The sequence below is a fragment of the Thalia democratica genome, chromosome 5 (genome assembly GCF_965202585.1).
Source record: "Thalia democratica chromosome 5, ktThaDemo2.hap1.1, whole genome shotgun sequence".
Lineage (NCBI taxonomy): Eukaryota > Metazoa > Chordata > Thaliacea > Salpida > Salpidae > Thalia > Thalia democratica.
This window is the reverse complement of record NC_139169.1, coordinates 75,973,867-75,992,637: the sequence shown is the minus strand read 5'-3', so window position 1 is coordinate 75,992,637 and position 18,771 is coordinate 75,973,867. Positions and strand designations below refer to the sequence as shown.

Sequence of the window (18,771 nt, the reverse complement as noted above, 5' to 3'; positions counted from 1 at the left end):
TTAATACAACAAAAGGTATAAAATTTGTTTGTTTTGTGGTTAATATTTAAAGAAAAGTTTTTTTACTAAATGATTAATAAACATAAGTTCAAACAAACCTCTTATTTTACGAGTTTATAAAATCCTAAATTTGTAAAGTATTTGAAATTTGTAAATGTTTTTCTTTATTAAACTATAATTTACTCAAAAATAAGTGTTTCTATGATATTATAAAACTTATAAATTTTTAATAATAAGTAGTTCATTTACTATACAAGACAACGTGATGTAATTGTGTAAACTTACTTTAGTTTGCTGTAAGTTTACTTTGTGGAAATAGTTGTTTAGTTAATTTAAACGAAATTTTACGTTTTTATAAGCTATTATTTTTCTTATTTTTTTTATAGCCACAGTAGAAGTACATATGCATTTTATAGCATGATATCTAATAGTAAAATAGTGTTATTTAATATATACTTATAAAGTTTTAGTTGATTTGATATTAGGGAACTCAGTTACACATAAATAGAGAAAAAACTTCTATATTAGTTATATTTAGAAGTTATTGGCTTTCATATATTAGAAAAATAAAATTCAATTGTTTGTATGCTACTAAACAAATAAATTTATTTCTTGATAAAAAAAAAGCTACAAATAAATTTGTGAATTAATTGCTTTTGTTATTACAAATAGTTATGTTTTCTTAGGGTACCTATTTTATATTATAAAAACATTTGAAGTTATTGCTTTAATTTACTTTCAATAGCTAAAAAGTAATAACTATGCTTTAAGGTACTTATGTTTTAAAAAAGCTTGTTGTTTAAAATATCTTTAATTTTTAGCTGTCAAACGACGTAGTGTAATTTTCGCAAATGAATATTACTCGTTTCTGTTTTGCTTTAAAACAATTTGTTAACAAATCGATTCATGTTAAGCAAGAATGTTCTACTTGTAGACGAAAGATAACAAAAATACAAGTTTACGTTTTGCAATGGTTGGAAGCAAGTATGTTGATATTATTAACAAAATTTAACTATATGACATTTGATTTACAAAATTACTTTATAATTCAAACTACTGGTAAGAGCACAATAGACTTTTAACAGCTATTTTTTAATATATTTAAACTAAATAATAGATTATTTTTTACAATTATATTGTTATGAGAAGAATATAAACTGTAACATCTTATACTAGTAAAATACAAAAAAAAAGGATAACTAAAGAGTGTTGTAAAGAAACTGTTTCTTTTAATTTAGGTTTTATTTTTTTACAGTTTTACATTTTCTGCTTTGTCTGAAACAATATAAACTAAGATGCGGGAATAAGTAAATAGAAACAAGCTTAATTAAAAGAAAATAACAATTAGCTAAAATTTTATATTTTGTAAATATTAGAAATAGTTTGTGTTCTTAAAAGGCTGCTTAAAAGTAAGACTTAGTTTTTAAAAGTTGAAAACAGTTGTCTAAGTTATTAATTATTATATTTTTTTTACTTGAAATGTTTCATCATTAATATATATAAAATATTAAACTGTTAGTTCTTATTTGACAAAAAATTCGTAAGCTAGAAATTAACAAGCTATTTCCTTCGTATTATGAGTTATTCTAGTACTTAACTTCAATCCTCACCAAGTATATTTAAATTAAGTTCTATAGGTAAACACAGAATACTTAATTTTTCTTGTTAGTGTAATAACAGATTTTATAACTTCTTGCAAATTTCTGAAAACAATTGAGTCAGCAGCTGCTAATAAAAAACCTTAATAGTGACTTTCAATCCTTATAATACAAAATGGAACATTTTAAATTTTATTAGCTTACTTTATTTTGTTTTATTCATTTATATTTTATATGGATAGAAAAATACATTTTTCTATACCAAATAAATTTAAAAAAACTTTTAATTAAAAAAAAACCTAAAATTTAAAACATGATAAAAGGTCAACATTTATTTTAAATATTAAGTTTAAACATTATTTTAAAACCATTACAAATCAAATAACTTTCATATTTATTAACGCAAAATAGATATCACAAACCACTAAGATTCTATTTGTGTGAACTATTAGTTTCAAATGTTTTTTTTATTATTTTTTCAACAAAAATAAATCACTACTTAACATTTAAACAGTTTACAAAAGTTTTTAAAGGATTTCTTGTTATACGGATTATCTAGTACTAAATAAAACTAAGAAAACTGTTTGAACTTGCAACTTAACAGGAATTAACAGTTTTAAATCCGATATAAACTGAAGAGATATAAACCAAATTAGTCTTTGAAGTGTTTGATGAGTGTACAAAACGATTTATCTTAACCAGTTTCACAAAAAATTAAGTTAACTTATACACCAAGTAGTTGTATTTTGACTACTATCTCTTTTTAGTAATTTTAATTACTATTTAAATTCTTAATAGTTAAGTTTTAATTATTAATCGTTAAAAGTACAAGAAAGATGATGTACATTAATTTCTTTTAAAATATCCGGTTACTTTAAAATTTTATATATTTTTAGATAATATCAGTTCTTTTTTAAGATTTTGCTGTTTTTTTACTATTTATGCTATATATTTTACTTATGCTCATATAGTAAGAAGCATTTATTTAGATTAATGTTTAAACCTAAAAGCAAATATCTAAAGTCAACTAGATTCTTTGTTGTTTTGATTATTTTTAAAATATAAAACTTTAAGATATGTCTGTCATTTTTTTAAACCAGGTTGATTTAATTAAAAATAATAAAACTAAACAAACTTATTCTTGTATACTTTAATAGCCTCAGTCGATAAAATCTTACCAAACAAAACTTTCAAAGAAATCAAACTTTTTTGTTCTTTTCTCTACTTAACGGATGTTTGCAATGTTTTGTTTGCTAATTTCAACAAAAGCTGATAAGTTATACTCAACATTTTTATGTATTGAAAATTTTTTAAATTTTTATTAATTTATAAACGCTCAGTAATTTTTCTAAATATTCATTTTTGAATAAATTTTTTAAGCTGTTATTTACTTAGTAAGATAAAATATAATTTAAAATTAAATTTTATACACGTAAGCAATTATCTTTTTTAATGAAGATAAAAACTTAAACAGAACGTAAATAAATTACCACTAGACTTTTTACACTCTGTTTAAGTTATTTTTTTCGATTAATCAGTTTCTTAGCTGATATATAAATTGCTTAAGTTTTGTTTTAACTCTAAAATCTTTATTTAGTTGAAAAAAGTTATTGTTTGTTTTAGCACTTTGATTCAAAATTTTTTGTAATGAAATAAAATTTAATTTTTTAGCCATTAGTTTTTGGCAGTTTAATCAATAGTTTCAAAATTAAAATACAACAATTTTTAAATATTTTATTCGCATTTAAATGTTTAATATGTTCAAAAAAAATTATATAAACGGTTCATTTTCTTGTGACCAAAACTTTATTAATGATAAACATTAATTAAGTTCAAAAAATACATACAATGTATAATAGCTATTAGTTTTAAAAACAAAGAAACTCAATTTTTGTTTGAACACAAGGTTTGATCTTTATCATTATACCCACTGATAAGTGTTATAGAAATATTATTTATTTGTCTTTAAACTTTTTTTTTGAAAGGGTATGTTTTTATTTTATATTTGTTTGAAAAATTTATTCAGTAAATTTTAGTTAACAAAATCATAAGTAATATAAAAGCAATTCATTAAAGGTTTATTTGAAATATACCTTTTTTTTACTTATACTGTTATTTGTTGCTTTATAGTAAATAACAGTAATCAAGCAAACAAAACAACAAAACTTGAATAAAAAAAAAGTTGAAAAACCTAACAACAACAGACATAATCGTTTAGAATTTTTGTAGTTTTGTAAATAAATATACTTAAATTTCACAATTTAAACTATCTTGTTTTTTTTTATATTACGGTTTGTATAATTTTATACTACAAACGAGAAAATTTAAATTATGTTTTTTGTTGAAGAACATACTTTATAACCTTCTATTCACAGAATTTTAATTTTATGAACTATTATGAACTTTACAAAGTATGTTTTAAAACTGTATTAATAGCTAAATGTTTTAGTACAGTTACTATGTTTAAACTACAATGCACTTTGATTAGTTGTTTTGTATCTAATCTCTCTCAATAACAAAACTAAAATACTTTTTCAGGCAATTAAATTTATCAAACTTTTTCAGACACATAAACGTACAACGCTACAAGCAGACTTTATTGAACCAATAATAAAAGTTAAACTAACACATTTTATTTACGTTACATTTTTTATCAAACTAGATAACAATAATGCAGTACTTTCGCAATCATTTTGTTTTTACAAGTATTACGCACAAGAAACTTTATTAGTAAACATGTATTTACAACACATAAACAATTAGTAAACTTTTACAACCAAGTCTCAAATTACGCATTATTGTTTAAGACAAAAAAAATTTTTCGCAAACAACATAAACTTCTACTTACTAATTTCGTTTTGTGTTTTTTATTTTGTTATACGGATTAACAAGTAGCATATTAAACTCCTTAAGTTGTGTTTTGTACTTAAACTATTTAAAGTTTTCTATTTAATATAACAGTTTGAATGTTAAAAGTTTATACCTTCAAATTTACAGTACAATTTATTTTATCAGACATTTAAAAATATTTGTAAAAATTCTATATTAGTTTTTCTAATTCCTATCCTAATTTGTTTATCATATAACTTGTATAAATCAGCTTATTTTAAGTAAACAGTAAAAGTGAGTACCATTAAAGTTTTAACTTTTCAAATACTTTTAACAATTTTTCAGGAGTTTGATATTTGTATAATAAGCAAATAGTACTCTATGTACATGTTTAAGTTTTAAAATTTAAATCGACCATAATCCATTAAAACATTTACATAAAGTTTAAAAAGTTTTCTAGTTTTGATTTTTTGAAATAAACTGGTTTTAACAATACTATATTATATTTATCTTAACAATTGTTTATCAGATTCAACTTGAATATTTGTTTACTAAATTTTATAAATCAGAAAATCGTAAACAAACAGTTGTAACTTGTAAGACATTAACATTAATGTATACTTTTCTAATATTAATAATCATTTAAAACAGAACTAAATTAGATATAAAGTTTTATTAATCACAATCGAGTTTACAAACTAAACAATGCTTAAATATAAGATGATAAGCTCATGTTAAATTTTCTTATTTTTGTTTACACTAAAACTAAAAGTTTAAACGCTCGCTTTGTAAGAAGTTTAAACAGAAAATTCTAAATATAAGTAAGTATCATAAATAAAATGGCATATACCCAAATATTTGTTTTAAAGGTTAACGCATAAAGTAAAAGTTTAGAAACTTTGTAATATAAATTAAATAAAATTGATTATAGAAATCGGACAGTATATGTCCAAATATTTGTTTTAAGGGCGCTTTTGTAATTTTGATAACAAATTTTGCATCCAGATCTTTTTTTTATTCTTTTGTGTTTCTAAAACAAACAACTTGTTTGCGGCCCAGGTACAAACATATTCATGTTAAAAAGGTCATTGTGTAAAATATATTATCTGCGAAATACTTAATGCTTTATTCGTTTTTGACTTAAACAATGAAGTTAAATACTTAACAAACATAATAGTTTCTATTGTATACTATTTTCTGAAACTTACACTACCTTCGTTTGCTAACGCATTACGTATCTTTACATTTAAACTCAAAACAGATGTGTTATTAGCAAACAAATAATAACAATTTAAAGTATGTGTTTTCTGTTCTATTCATAATACGTAACTAAATTGTTTTATTCAAGAAGAGGTCAATAACCATTTAAAAATATCGAGCTGTAAAAAACAATACAGTACTTTTAAGTTTATTTAAATAGAAAATATAACTAATATAATCCCGTTTAAATGACAAATGAAAGATTCTAAAGTTTAAGTTTTTCTTTGTAAATTTAGAACGTAAAGTATTTTAAAACTCAATAAAATGTTTTATTGTTTTTTTTTTTTTTGAATATTTTTTGAGCCTCCTTACTTATTTGAAAAAAACACTAATTTGTTTTAAACTTTTATTCTGAGAAAGTTTTAATGTTTATAAACACAGTCAATATTTTACTTAAATACTTGAAATTATTATATAAAACAGCTGAAGTAAAACATAGTTGTAATTTTCTTTTTTTAGTTTGAACAAATAGTCATCTTACAATTTTTAAAAGTAAAAGTGTTTAAATAATTTTAGTTAATAAAAAACCAATACTAAAAATTTTCAATTTATTTGCTTTTGAAAATAAACACTATTTAAAAATTTCGAAATCAATATTTTTTAACAACTAAACAAGCTGCTAAATTTAAAAACAGAAATTGTTTTTTTAATGTTTTTAATAAATCAACAAGGGATAAAACTTGTTTGTTTTGTGGCTAATATTAAAAGCAAAGATTTTTTGACTAATAAATAATAAACAGAAGTTATTTAAACAATCATGTTTATATTTTTAAAACTAAGTAAATATTTGAAGTCGTTAAGCTTTACAAGCAATTTTTTAACTAGTCTAGAACCTAGATAACACTTTTTTAAACTGGATTATAGATATTTAAAAAAAATAAATTAATAAATTTGTCAACAACAAATAAGAAAAATTTTATCAATAATTTTCTGCACTATTCAAGGGAAATATACAAAGCTTTTTCACTCTGAAAATTTTTCCTTAATTCATGATAATTACCTAAAAAATAATTTAAGTAAAAGAGTAAATTAAAGCTACAAACTATTGTTTACATAACTAAGCTAAAATTTTTGTTTTTTAACACATTAACTTTTTTTAATTTTTTATAAAGGTTTAAAAAATAGTAGCTATATTATAAAATATCTTTTTTTTCTTGTAAAACTTATGGTAAATAACATCTTTACTTTTAAGCTGTCAACCGATGTAGTGTACTTTTTGCAAATGACAATTAGTCGATAATGTTTTGCTTGCTAATAATTATATTAACAAATCGATTCATGCTAAACAAAGTGTAGATAAATGCAAATTTGCGACTTGCAATGTTTTTTAGTAAATATGTTGATTTTTACTAATAATGTTAAATTAAAGTAAATGACATTCGATTTACTAATTTACTTTTAAATTTGAACCAATGATAAAAGTTAATTATATTAGTAAAAAAAATTTAAGAAAGAAAAAAAAGCATACAATGTTGAAAACAATTAATTTGTTACTTTTAATTAACGGTTTAACTCTATATATACCCGAATTATCCGAAACAAAAAAAATAATATGCGTGAATATAAACATTTCTAAATTAAAGGAAACAACAACTAGTCAAATTAAATATTTAAACTTTGTAACTTTTAGAATTTTTTGTGTTCTTTAAAGGCTGCTTAAAAGTAACACTTAGATTTAAAGTGTATAAAATGTGTATTTGATTTGTTAGTTTGTAAAAAATACTTTAATTTAATTTTTTTGTTAGAAATATACAAACACTTGTGAAACTATTTATTAACATTACATATACTAGACAAAACCTTTTATAATCTAGAAGTTCTTAATTTTTTTGTTACTTTACAAATGTTTTTCAAGTACTTACAATCTTTTCCTACTTGATCTACTTGTATACTGTTAACAAACACAGCACACTTTTTTTACTTGTTTATATAATAACAGATTTAAAAAATCCTTCTTAAGAACACTCGAGTCAGCAGCTGCTAATAAAAAACTTTTAACAGTTACTTACAAACGTTATAATGACAAAATAAAATGTTTTGTTTTTTATTAATTGCATGTATTTATTGTATGCATTTAAAAGTTATATGACTGAAAAATACAATTCTCTATACCAAATAAACTTTGAAAAACAATTAATTTTTTTAATTAGAATTAATTCAATTAAAACCTTAGAACCTAATAGTATTCGAAAAACTAAGTGTAATATTAACTTTATTCATTATTTTCAAAATATTTTTAATCAAACTTGTTTTATATTAATTAACGCAAAATTTATACAAATTACTGAAATTCAGTTTGTGTGAACTATAAATTTTTAGTTAATTTTAACTTTTAAATAAAAAAATAAATCATTACTTAACGTTTAAATATTTTACAAAAGATACTAAATCTCTTTTAAACAAATTATTTAATACCAAATAAAACTAACAGATTGTTTGAACTTGCAACTTAAAAGGAATTAACAATTTTAAATCCGGTGAAAACTAAAGAGGTATTAACCAAATTAGTCTTTTTTTAAACTTTGAAGTGTTTGAGAAAACAAACGAATTACATAAACAAGTTTTACAAAAAAAAAAACTTTAGTAATTAAGAAAGTTTTTTCACTACTTTTTTTTTTAGTTGTTTTATAAGTTGTTTAAGTTATAATTTCTAACAGTTAGTATTACAAGATACTATACATAAATTATCTGTAAACTTTTATTTTGTTTTAAAGTTTATATAGGTCTTCGTAAATAAGTAATGAAAATAAATCATTATTTTTTCTAAGACTATTTTGTTTATTTTCTATTTTACGCTAAACTCAAACTAATCAAAACTTTTTTTAGAACAGCAATTCAAACTAAAAACAACAAGAGCCTTTTTAGTTCTACAAAAACTTTAAAATTTTCAACAATATATTTTTACCAGGTGGATTCAGTTTAAAAGGAGAACAACAGACAAATTTATACATGTTTACTCTACTAAATTCACCTGATAAAATCTTACTGAGTAAATATTTCAAAGAATTCAAACTTTTTGTTATTTTTTCTCTTAAATGGATGTTTGCTAATTTCAACAAAATCTCATTATTCATACTCAAAGTTTTTTTTCATTAAAAAGCTTTAATCGATCCTTAAACTATTATTTTTTATAGTTTATTAATATTTAAATTTTTCTTATAAGTGTTAATTGTAAAAGTTTTAAAATAGTTTACAATTTAATATATTACTACAATTGTTTTTTTTTTAGTTGAAAGTAAGTAGTCAAACGAATTAATTTATCAAAACAAAATTTAAATATATTACAGTATTCTTACTAAACTTTACATTAAAAAAAAACTTATTTCATCAGAAGTTTTATTTGGCAGTTTAATTTAAAATTTAAAAATAAAGTACAATAACAATGAAATAAAAAACAATGAAATAAAAAGTTTATGTACTGACTAACAAGCCTTACTAAGATAAAATAAAACATTATATTTGTTATTAAGTTCCGGTTTTTCATTTGTGTTGTAAATGCTTTTAAGAACTGTTTAAACAGAAAGTTGAAATTTTCTATACAACTTAAACTTTAAAATTACTTTGTTTTTCGGCTAAAAAACTAAACATTAATATAAAATTTTTGATATTATTTTAGTCTTTTGTTTGATTGAAATTATAGACTTTATAATTCAAAATCGCTATATATTATTTAACTTAAAATAGATAATAAAAATCAGCAATATTAAATATGTGTTCTAATCCATTTCGAAATTAGTTTTGTTTAAGCTTTGTAATAAAGAAAAAAAATTCAGTACTTAACATTTAATCAGAAAATCAGAAGCCTATATAGTTTACGAAAGATTTTTATAAACGGATTGTTAAGTACCTAATAAAACTAAACAAGTTTTTGAACTTAATACTTCAGAGGATTAAAAAAAAATTAAACACGATGAAAACTGAAGAGGTATTAACCAACTTAATCTTACACAACTTTAAAGTGTTTAAGTATACAAACGATTTACGTAAACAAGTTTCACAAAAAAAAACTGTAGTAACTACAGAAGAGTTAATTGTTTTTTCACTAGTCTTTTTTTTTTAAATTGTTTATAGAAGTTTTGTAGGAGTTTTTTTATAATAGTTAATATTACAAAGTACTATACATTTATTTTCTGTGTATCTTTCATTTGTTTTATGGATTTTATAGTTCTTCGTAATATAGTAAAATCAGCATTTCAAAAGTTATTTATTTTAAGATTTTGTTGTTTATTCCTATTATTTATGCTAAAAACACTAAACATACACTAATGCTGTTATATAAAAGTAAAAAAATTGTTTAAGCTGATGTTAAAAATTAAAAACGACTACTTAATTAGTTAATTAAACATTTATTTATTTGATTGTTCAAAACTTACGAAGATTAAAAAACTGTTTAAGATTAAGTACTTCAAAAAGTGGGTCCAATTTAGAATAAGAACAATAATATGTTTACTTTTATAAATAAACTTAATAAAATCTCAAAGAACGAATCTTTTTGTTTTTTATCTGTTTAACGGATGTTTACAATAACGTTTTCTTATTTTTTTAAAAATTTAACAAAGAGATGATCAAATATACTTATTAGCATTAAAGGTAATATTAACCACATTTTTTATATATTTATTTATTTTCATTATGTTCAACACTTAAAGTAAAACAAGTAAAATTGTTTATATTGTATATAAAACCAAGTTACAAATAAATTCTGGTTTGATTAAAAGTTTATTCAGTCTATAAACAAACGCTTCAACTTAAACTGTTTTATAAATTTGTTCAAAACTCTAAAGTTATGAAGTTCAAAATGAACTGTTAATGTAAATTTTTATGATTGTTAAAGTATATTAACGTATAACTTAGTGAGTGATTTATAAAATCAAAAGTGATGGAGTTCTAATAGATTGAACTTAAAAAATGTATAGAAAAAAAAAATTAGTATTTAGTTCTTTGACATAAAAAATAAATACTCTAAATCTTTGTGCATGTTAAATTTTGTATAAAATAGCAAAAGCTCTTGATAGAAGATTAAACTTCAGTAATACTGCATAGTAGTAATAATAAAACGTCATAAAGAACTATATTAAACTGTTTGTAATTAACAATACACAACAGAAAAATAAAAAACTTCAATTAAACAAAATTAACTAATTAATTTTATAAAAACCACAAATACGTTAAGAGAACAATAATTAATATAAACGTTTATAATTAAACTTAATAAAGCGAATTGTTAAAAAATTTTAGTTTAAAAATTAAAACTACTGTTTAAAAACCAATATGAAATTCCTTGAAGAAAAGAAAAGATCACTTTGAAAAGAAAACTTCTTTTCTAAGATCACCTTTAATATCAGTAGAAGACTAATTTGAAGCTTGATTATAAATTTTTAAATCGATATTTTTGAGTAATTATCGTTTAATTTAGGATAATTTACCGGAGTTCGTTTCCAGTTTGATCTAAGTTTAGTTTTTCTTGTTCTCGTAAAATTGGCATCGTCAAATTCGCGCCATTTCTCAAGCCGACCATAGCGTTGTAGTAGTTTACAAAATCTTGGCTTTGTCTGTGAATAGAAAAACTTTAAGATAATTTTTGGTTAAACACATACTATTATTTTAGAAAAGTTGTTTTAGTTTAAAAATGTAAGAATAACAGTAGAATAAGTAATCTCTAAACCTACAAGTTATTATTGACAATTTTTTTTTTAGTTTGGAGTTTAAAATAACAAAAAAAAATAGTAAAGTGTACAAAAATACCTTTTGCCCTGAAAGTGTTGAGGAATGTTAGAAAAAGCATTCGGAAATGTTGCATTAGAAATCGACGGAGGAACAATCATACTTGCATTAGAAATTGATGGAGGAACAATTATGTTTGCATTAGAAACTGATGGAGGAACAATCATGTTTGCATTAGAAATTGATGGAGAAATGTTCATACGTGCATGGATCATGTTAGAGTAAGCTGAAGATAACACCAATGCTCTTGCTTGGTTTATTGACTGTTGTTCTGGTATCTGAATTTTATATATATTTAAGAGAAGAAACTATTTAATATCAAAAGTTTGTATAAAAAAACAAAATCCTGAGCTTCACTTACAAAGTGATAGCTTTAAAAATAACTACCTTTAAAATTCAATGCAAAAACGTAATAAACTAAAAATCTAAAAACTCACAGGAAATCCGAATTGAGAGTTTCTGAAAACTGGTATCTGAGGGGAACTTTGATTATTACTAATTTCCATTTTACCTCGTCCACGAGATCTGTTATTTTATTTTTTTTAAATTCATAAAATTTTAAAGCAACAAAATATTTTTTGTCAACTTAATAGTAGAAAGGCTTACATATATTTAGTAGTTTTATAAATAGTTAAAATAATTAGCACGAAATCAAAAGTATTCGTTTTAAAAGTATTTAAGCACTAGTACTTGAATTTTTTTTTTACTTCAGTTTAAATAAATACAACAATGTTTAAAGTTTATTTTATTTAAAAAGTTAAGTTTAGCATGCTAGTAATTTTTAAACACTTTTTCATATTTAAGCTGTTACATAATATTCTTCAGCAGAAATTCATATCTTAATTTTAAATGCAATAAAAGTTAAAAATGTGTACTAATGTGTGATTAGTTTAATACACTAACATGCATTTACTACATTTAAAATACAAACAAAACACATGCACATTCAATAGCTACAAAACATTTGAAGTTATGAATCACTTTTTAAAGTGTTTTGAATAAGGCTGTTTAGTTATTAAAACTTGAAATTTTATGTGACTGTTTATCAATCGGAAGTAATTACTTGAAAATAAAATTTATTTTTTAACGGCTTAAGTGCAAGTGTTGGGATTTTTTTGAATTTCTTACTCAGAGCGTTTGGCTTTGTTTTTTTCGTCGTATTTTCGCGGCCTTCCGCGCTTCAAATGTCGTCCTGATACGAACTCATCATCGTCAACTGTCCAGTAGGATCCCATGATGTCCTCGCATCTTCGAAAGCACTTATGCAGCGACAAATTTGTTCGAATCGCGCTCTGTAACATTTATGTGTATGCCTACGTTTCGCTTGAACTTATGATTAAATATGCTTAAGGTATAAAAATAGCCTTGCTACACTTTAACTTGTGACTATATTCTTTGCAGCATAGTAAACTTAAACTTAAAAATTAAATCAAAGTTATTTTGAATTTCCTCTAGTGGTTATTTAGTTTATAATTTTGTTTCTTTCTGTGCTTCTAAATTTGAAAAAAAAAAGTTTTAAATTTCATAATTTTTAAACTCTTCACAATAACATTCTAAGTAAATATAGTCAACTTTTTATAAATTAAATTTTATTCATGATCTTAAGATAAAAGTTACTAATTTAAAGTATGTTTATCCTATTACTATATCATGGTTTAATTTCAATTATATTTACTGAAATATAATCAAAATTTAACAGCATAATTAGCAGCAAAAATTATGTATTTTTGCTAAAAAATGTTTTTATAGAACATATAACACTACAGCTTGTATACTTCTATTAAAGCTAGTTCTCTTGAATAAAAGAACAACTTAAAATTCAATACATATGTACTTTGAAAGTTTAATCTTTGTTATTCATTTAAGAAAACAAACATTTAGTTTATGTCTGTTTTTTAGTCGACATTTAATCTTTTAAATAAACTTTTTATTTGGTTAATCATTCTAAAAGCAAACTGTTTGTGATTCAATATGCTATTGATGCAACATTAATAACATTCACAAGTGACAAGCATAACTTTTTGAATCATAACAACACTAAGCGTTGACAAACTGACAAACTAGATCTATGTGCTCTAAACAGATATTCAGAATTTCTGCGTTAGTGTATGGTAGAGTTTGATTTTGTTGCCTACCCTTGAATAAGTTTTTGGGGTCTTCTCTTTTGGTATTCTCCCTCGTCTACGGTCCAAACAGCTCCTTTTACGTCCTCAACTCGAATGAAACATTTGTGGAGCGACAAATTGTGTCGAACAGCGTTCTAGCAGGTAACAATTAAGAAGTAGGAAATAAAATTTGATTAAACTTTTTATTAGGCAAATATGTTGTTGTTTAACTGACCTAATCCTTATTTTTAAGGAAAAATAAATTCGTAATTACAACTCTTTATTACAAACCTTCCATGTAGGTCCATTCTGCCTGAAAAAGCAAAACTTGTTTTGAAACCAATTGTATATTTCGTTCAGTGTCATTTGACGATCTTGTGTTTGAATAATTGCCTGAAAAAATTACAAAAATAAAGCAAACATATTAATGTTTTTAAAATTAAATAGTAATTAATATTTTCAAAAGTTTAAATATATTGAAGTTTAATAGCTTACTTACCTGTCGTATAAGTTGAGCATATGTATGCTTCGGCCTTATAAAGTTTACTGCGTAGTATTGAGCATTTCTTTCTAAATCTATTAGAGAAAAGCTATATAAGTAATCTCTCCAGTAAGTACAACCAGATAAAAACTGCTTTTTCGAAACCAAGTCTACAATTTACTTTAGAAACAAAGTTTTAAGTCGTGTAATTTATGTTACTAAAGTATTTAAACAAATTGTGTAAGATTTAAAAATGTTTTTTGTAAATAATTCTATTTTTAAACTTACCAGTAGAAATTTCGTCTTCATTCAAATGAGCTGAATAATTATCATTACTTGCAGATTGTAAAAAGTTGTTATTTGTAGCTGAAATGTTGTTTCGCTTCAGTTGCGACACGTCATTATTTACTTGATCACTTGAACTTGAGCCGACACTTCTGCAACTTTCAGTATATTTGACGACTGAACTGTTTTGTTGTTCGTCACTATCATTGGACACGCTCGGATGAGCACAAATAACGTCACAATCTGGTGTTTGTTGGCAATTCGCGTCCTGAAAAAGAGTTAGCAATTCATAAGTATACTTTTATTTATATATATTTTTTTACAGTGTCTCTAATTCTACTCAATTTTGAATTTTCATTTAAGAGAACCACCGCTTTTTATTTAAGTTTAAAATTTACACTAGTATTTATTATTTCCTCAGTCGATTAAACCAAATTATAATTATTTTCACTACTTTATGTTTTATTCAGAAACGTTTAAGTTGCAAAAGAAAATCACAAAGCTAATTTATTTATTTGTTTACAGCTTTACTTTTAATTTTCTAGCTAAAAGTTCTTCAATGATTTTTTGTTTAGTACAGTTACCTGCAAACTAGGTACGCAGTGGAACCTAGGAAATTATGGTCTCTGTTTACCTAAATTAAGCTAATACAAAAATGATCAAAGCAACTAACGCTTACAAATGACTATTAAAGCAAAATTCTTCAAAACAAAAATACTTATCCTATAAACGAAACAAATTTGTTAAAAATGCATATATATATTACAAGTCTTGAGTATCTTAAACAAACTTATTTATTTCAAAATACGTATTTATTTTTATATTCAGTCCACAATTTTTTTAATAAATATTTTTGATATGAATATATTTTCAACTTATTAAATTAGTTTAACAAAACTTATTCTGAAATACATTTTTATCTATACACATTTGTAACAACAAAAAGTTAGAGGGTTTCATAAAAAAACATGTTATTAGTTGGAAATTTATTTATATTTGTTTGTATGTTTATCCAAAAGCTTTCTATTAGTATATAATAGTTTTTATTTCGTCGTATAAATATCCATATAAAATTGCGCTCATATATTAAAACATAAGTAAAACAATCTATACAGTATTGAAACTTTAAAGTTTCGTGAAAAGTTAATTGTATTTTGAACACAGCATTTTTCGGCTAAAAAGCACGTACCAAACCGGTAGTTCGTACCTAATTGTTACTATACTCTAAGCTCAGGCGTGTATTTTAACAGTAAAGGCGGGCAAAAACAACACTTAAGTTAAAAGAAATGTTTAGACGGAGTAACGTTGATGGTACTCAAAAAGTACTTCATAAGTAACTAGATACTTGAAATGTCGACTTACAACTAAACTTATAATGAGGATTCGTGTCTTTTTATTCGAAAAAACTTCTGTAAAACAACAAAACTTTACACAAAAAAATTAAAGTATAAACTTACCCTTATTTTCTGAAAGTTAGCATTGTACAATGTTAAGTCATGTTGAGAACTTGTTGAAATATGGTCAATATTTAATGATTTGTTGTTTTGAGGTAAACAACTTGTCATGCTCAATCTTAATTTTTCACTTTTTCTACTTTCATCAATATTTTTGTCGTTGTTGCTACAAATTTGTTGTGTTTTTATCATCGATTTACAAAAATTTCGTGCATTTGTGTTTGTTATTGAAAGTTGTTCATTTGAATCCAGATCGTTACAAATTGATTTTGTCACATCACAAAATTGCTTCATGGCATTGTACAATTCTTTTGATTCTTTAATCTTTTTTATTAAAAACATTTTAAGCGTTTGTCTTATAATTTTTATGAATATTTAACACAAAGCGTTAGAATAGTATTAAAATATTCAAAGTAAAAAGCTTATAACATTGAATAATATGTGTAAGGAAAAGTAGGAGAAACAGTTTTTGTTCCAATAACTTTATTAGTTTAATGTTTTATTTTAATAGAATTTAAATACAGTTACTATATAATGTGCATAAAGTAACCTGACGTTGCAAGCTTCTGATGTGATTTGATTGGAAAGCACATTGTTCTCTGCTACGTTCACTCCAAGAATGATTCTCATACAAGTGTCTGTATAAAAATGTTTTGTTAATAAAAAGCATCTATATCTAAATTTTAAACAATTGATTTTAGTTCTTGAATGTCAATTGTATAAGCTCTTTTTAAACTTAAATTTCCTTTTAGTGATTAAACTTTAGAGTTTTTGTTCTCGAATTTAGTTAGATTCTAATAAATCAAATTTAAGCTTCACTTTAAAGTTATACAATAAAGCTTCATCTAACAAAACAATTACTTTTTGAAGGTGTCAATATCTTCAAATTTCTGTTCACATTCAATCCATTGACACTTTCCGTCGGCATATAACGACTTTATTGACCATTCAAATGTGTCATTAGTACACTTGCTAATTGTTTGTGTTTTGTTTGTTTCTATTTCTTTTTCATGTGCAACTACGCCATTTGTTTCCTCACTTTTGCTTTCACTATTATAAAAAACTCAAATAATCTCTTAAAGTTTTTATTTAAAAAGCATAGTTTCAAAAAAATATTAAAAAAACTAATTTTATGTCTAAAATTTTATGTCTTAATTAACTTTATGTAAGTTTTGTCAAAGCTTTAATTTTTATAACTGTTTTTATTTTTTATTGTGAAAAACAGTTAGTTAATTTTTACCTTGGTGAATTATTTTTGCAATCGCTTGGTAATAGTGAATTATTTAATTGTTTCTGATCATTATTCGCCATTGTTGAAAATTGCAATTGTATCAAATTTTCATTACACTCAATTTTATTATCTCCAGAGAGTTGTCCTAAACATTTGAAGAATTTTTTGATATTTAAACAGTTCTGATAAGAATGTAGTACTACTAGTAATTATATATTATATTTAAATTGTTTTTATTTGTTTTGCTTTAAAAACTGTCTACACAAATCTGAATTTATCTAATAATTTTTGTGTAAAACTTTTTTTTAAGTTTTATTTAATTGGTTTAAACTTAAATCTGTAATACTTATTCTTAATAACAAGTTTAAAATAGTATAAGTTTTTAAGTTTCATAGTTAATCAAAAATATCAAACTTTAAACCTCTTAGTAGTTGAAATGCAAGTAATTGTAATTGTTCTTGACTAAAAAATTGACTTAATTTTTCTTTGTTTTGTTGCTGTTTACCATTTTGTTTCATACAAAAGTTCTTAAAAATTAAATATAATATAAATTAGTGTTTATATAATGGTTTAAGTTTTTGTTGGTTGTCAATCAAAATTAAAATAATAAAAGGAAATGGCAATAAAGGGCCGCACCTGTTTATGTACTAACAACAACAATAACCATCTTAAAGTAAAATAAAAACAACAAAACACAAGCGAACAAACAATAACAAATCTATCAACATGTATTTATTATTTTCTTTTTAGAGTCCCTTTTGTATTTTTAAACTGAAGAAAAGGTTTTATAAATTTGTATGTTTTAAAAATATTCATTGGCTTTTATTTTAAATTATTTGTAACTTTATTTTAAAAGTTCACAAAATTTACTGATATTTATCACACTTTTAAGCGCTTGTTTTAGTTTGATCATTTTAAAATCTTTCTATTCGTTTATATTTATTTAAAAACATTAACACTTTTAAAGCCTAAGTTTTATAAATAACAATACAAACCTCTTCAGAAACTAGCTCTTCTCGTTTTAACTTTTTGTTGAGCTGATTGTTGCAATCATTGTTAATAAAGTCTTCATCAATTCTTCTTTTGTTGCTCACTTGTTGAGAGTTGTTGTTGAAGTTGTTGTTGTTTTTATCTTGCAACTTGGTTACAAGGTTGTATGTTGCAAACATATTGTTGTTGTTATCAAAATGTTTGTTGTTTGACAAACTTATTTCATTGTTTTGTATGTTTGCTTGTGATTTTGTATTTTGAATGTCGTCTTGACTGACTGGCATTTTACTGATACTTTTAAACATTTACTGGTTTTTTATTTTAATTATTTTTCTGAGTAAATAAAAGATTTATATAGTACTTCAGTATAAAAACGGATGACTTTTATATATATGTAATGTCAATTTTAAACAAAACTTTTTATTAAATTTGTATGGTGTAAGAAGACAAAAAATACAATTTTCAATTAAGTTTGTAAGATCATTGAAGAAATCAAAGGTATTTTTATACGTGCTATTTAAAAAAAAAATATTTAATGTTTTTTGAACGCACTTAATTTTTGCTTTTAAAATACATACGAGCTTTAGAATATATAAAATAAAACAAAAACATTTTTTTCATTTGTACATTTATGTATACAAGTAGAAGTCATCTCTTTTTATTAACAAAAAATAAGCACTACTTATACAATTTTTACTGGTAAACTTTTATGTTTTATCAGCTTTAGTCAATCGTGTTTGAAATTAGTAAGATTTTTTTGCAACCCTTTGGAATTTATTTAGCTGAACAAATATGATTGTTAAGTCTTAATTTT

At 23.2% G+C, this 18,771-nt stretch overlaps 1 protein-coding gene across 1 annotated transcript; it reads right to left on the bottom strand.

The window, feature by feature from the left end:
• Positions 1-10,909: 10,909 nt before the first annotated feature.
• LOC145836904 (uncharacterized) lies at positions 10,910-18,282 on the bottom strand. The gene is made up of 13 exons (XM_082944676.1): positions 17,963-18,282; positions 17,389-17,494; positions 16,977-17,112; positions 16,598-16,786; positions 16,287-16,374; positions 15,740-16,060; positions 14,286-14,550; positions 14,016-14,092; positions 13,808-13,909; positions 13,547-13,671; positions 11,849-11,936; positions 11,433-11,689; positions 10,910-11,239 (listed from the first exon to the last, which is right to left on the bottom strand). The coding sequence occupies exons 1-13, from the start codon at positions 18,260-18,262 to the stop codon at positions 11,110-11,112; spliced, it is 2,184 nt and encodes a 727-aa protein (XP_082800802.1). The 5' UTR covers positions 18,263-18,282; the 3' UTR covers positions 10,910-11,109.
• Positions 18,283-18,771: the final 489 nt, after the last annotated feature.

Coding starts and splice junctions, on each gene's coding strand:
- LOC145836904 (XM_082944676.1), bottom strand. CDS start 18,262: ATGTTTAAAAGTATCAGTAAAATGCCAGTCAGTCAAGACGACATTCAA. Junction 16,061..16,286: donor TCAGAAGCTTGCAACGTCAG/GTTACTTTATGC, acceptor TTAATAAAAAAG/ATTAAAGAATCAAAAGAATT. Junction 13,910..14,015: donor ATGCTCAACTTATACGACAG/GTAAGTAAGCTA, acceptor TAATTTTTTCAG/GCAATTATTCAAACACAAGA.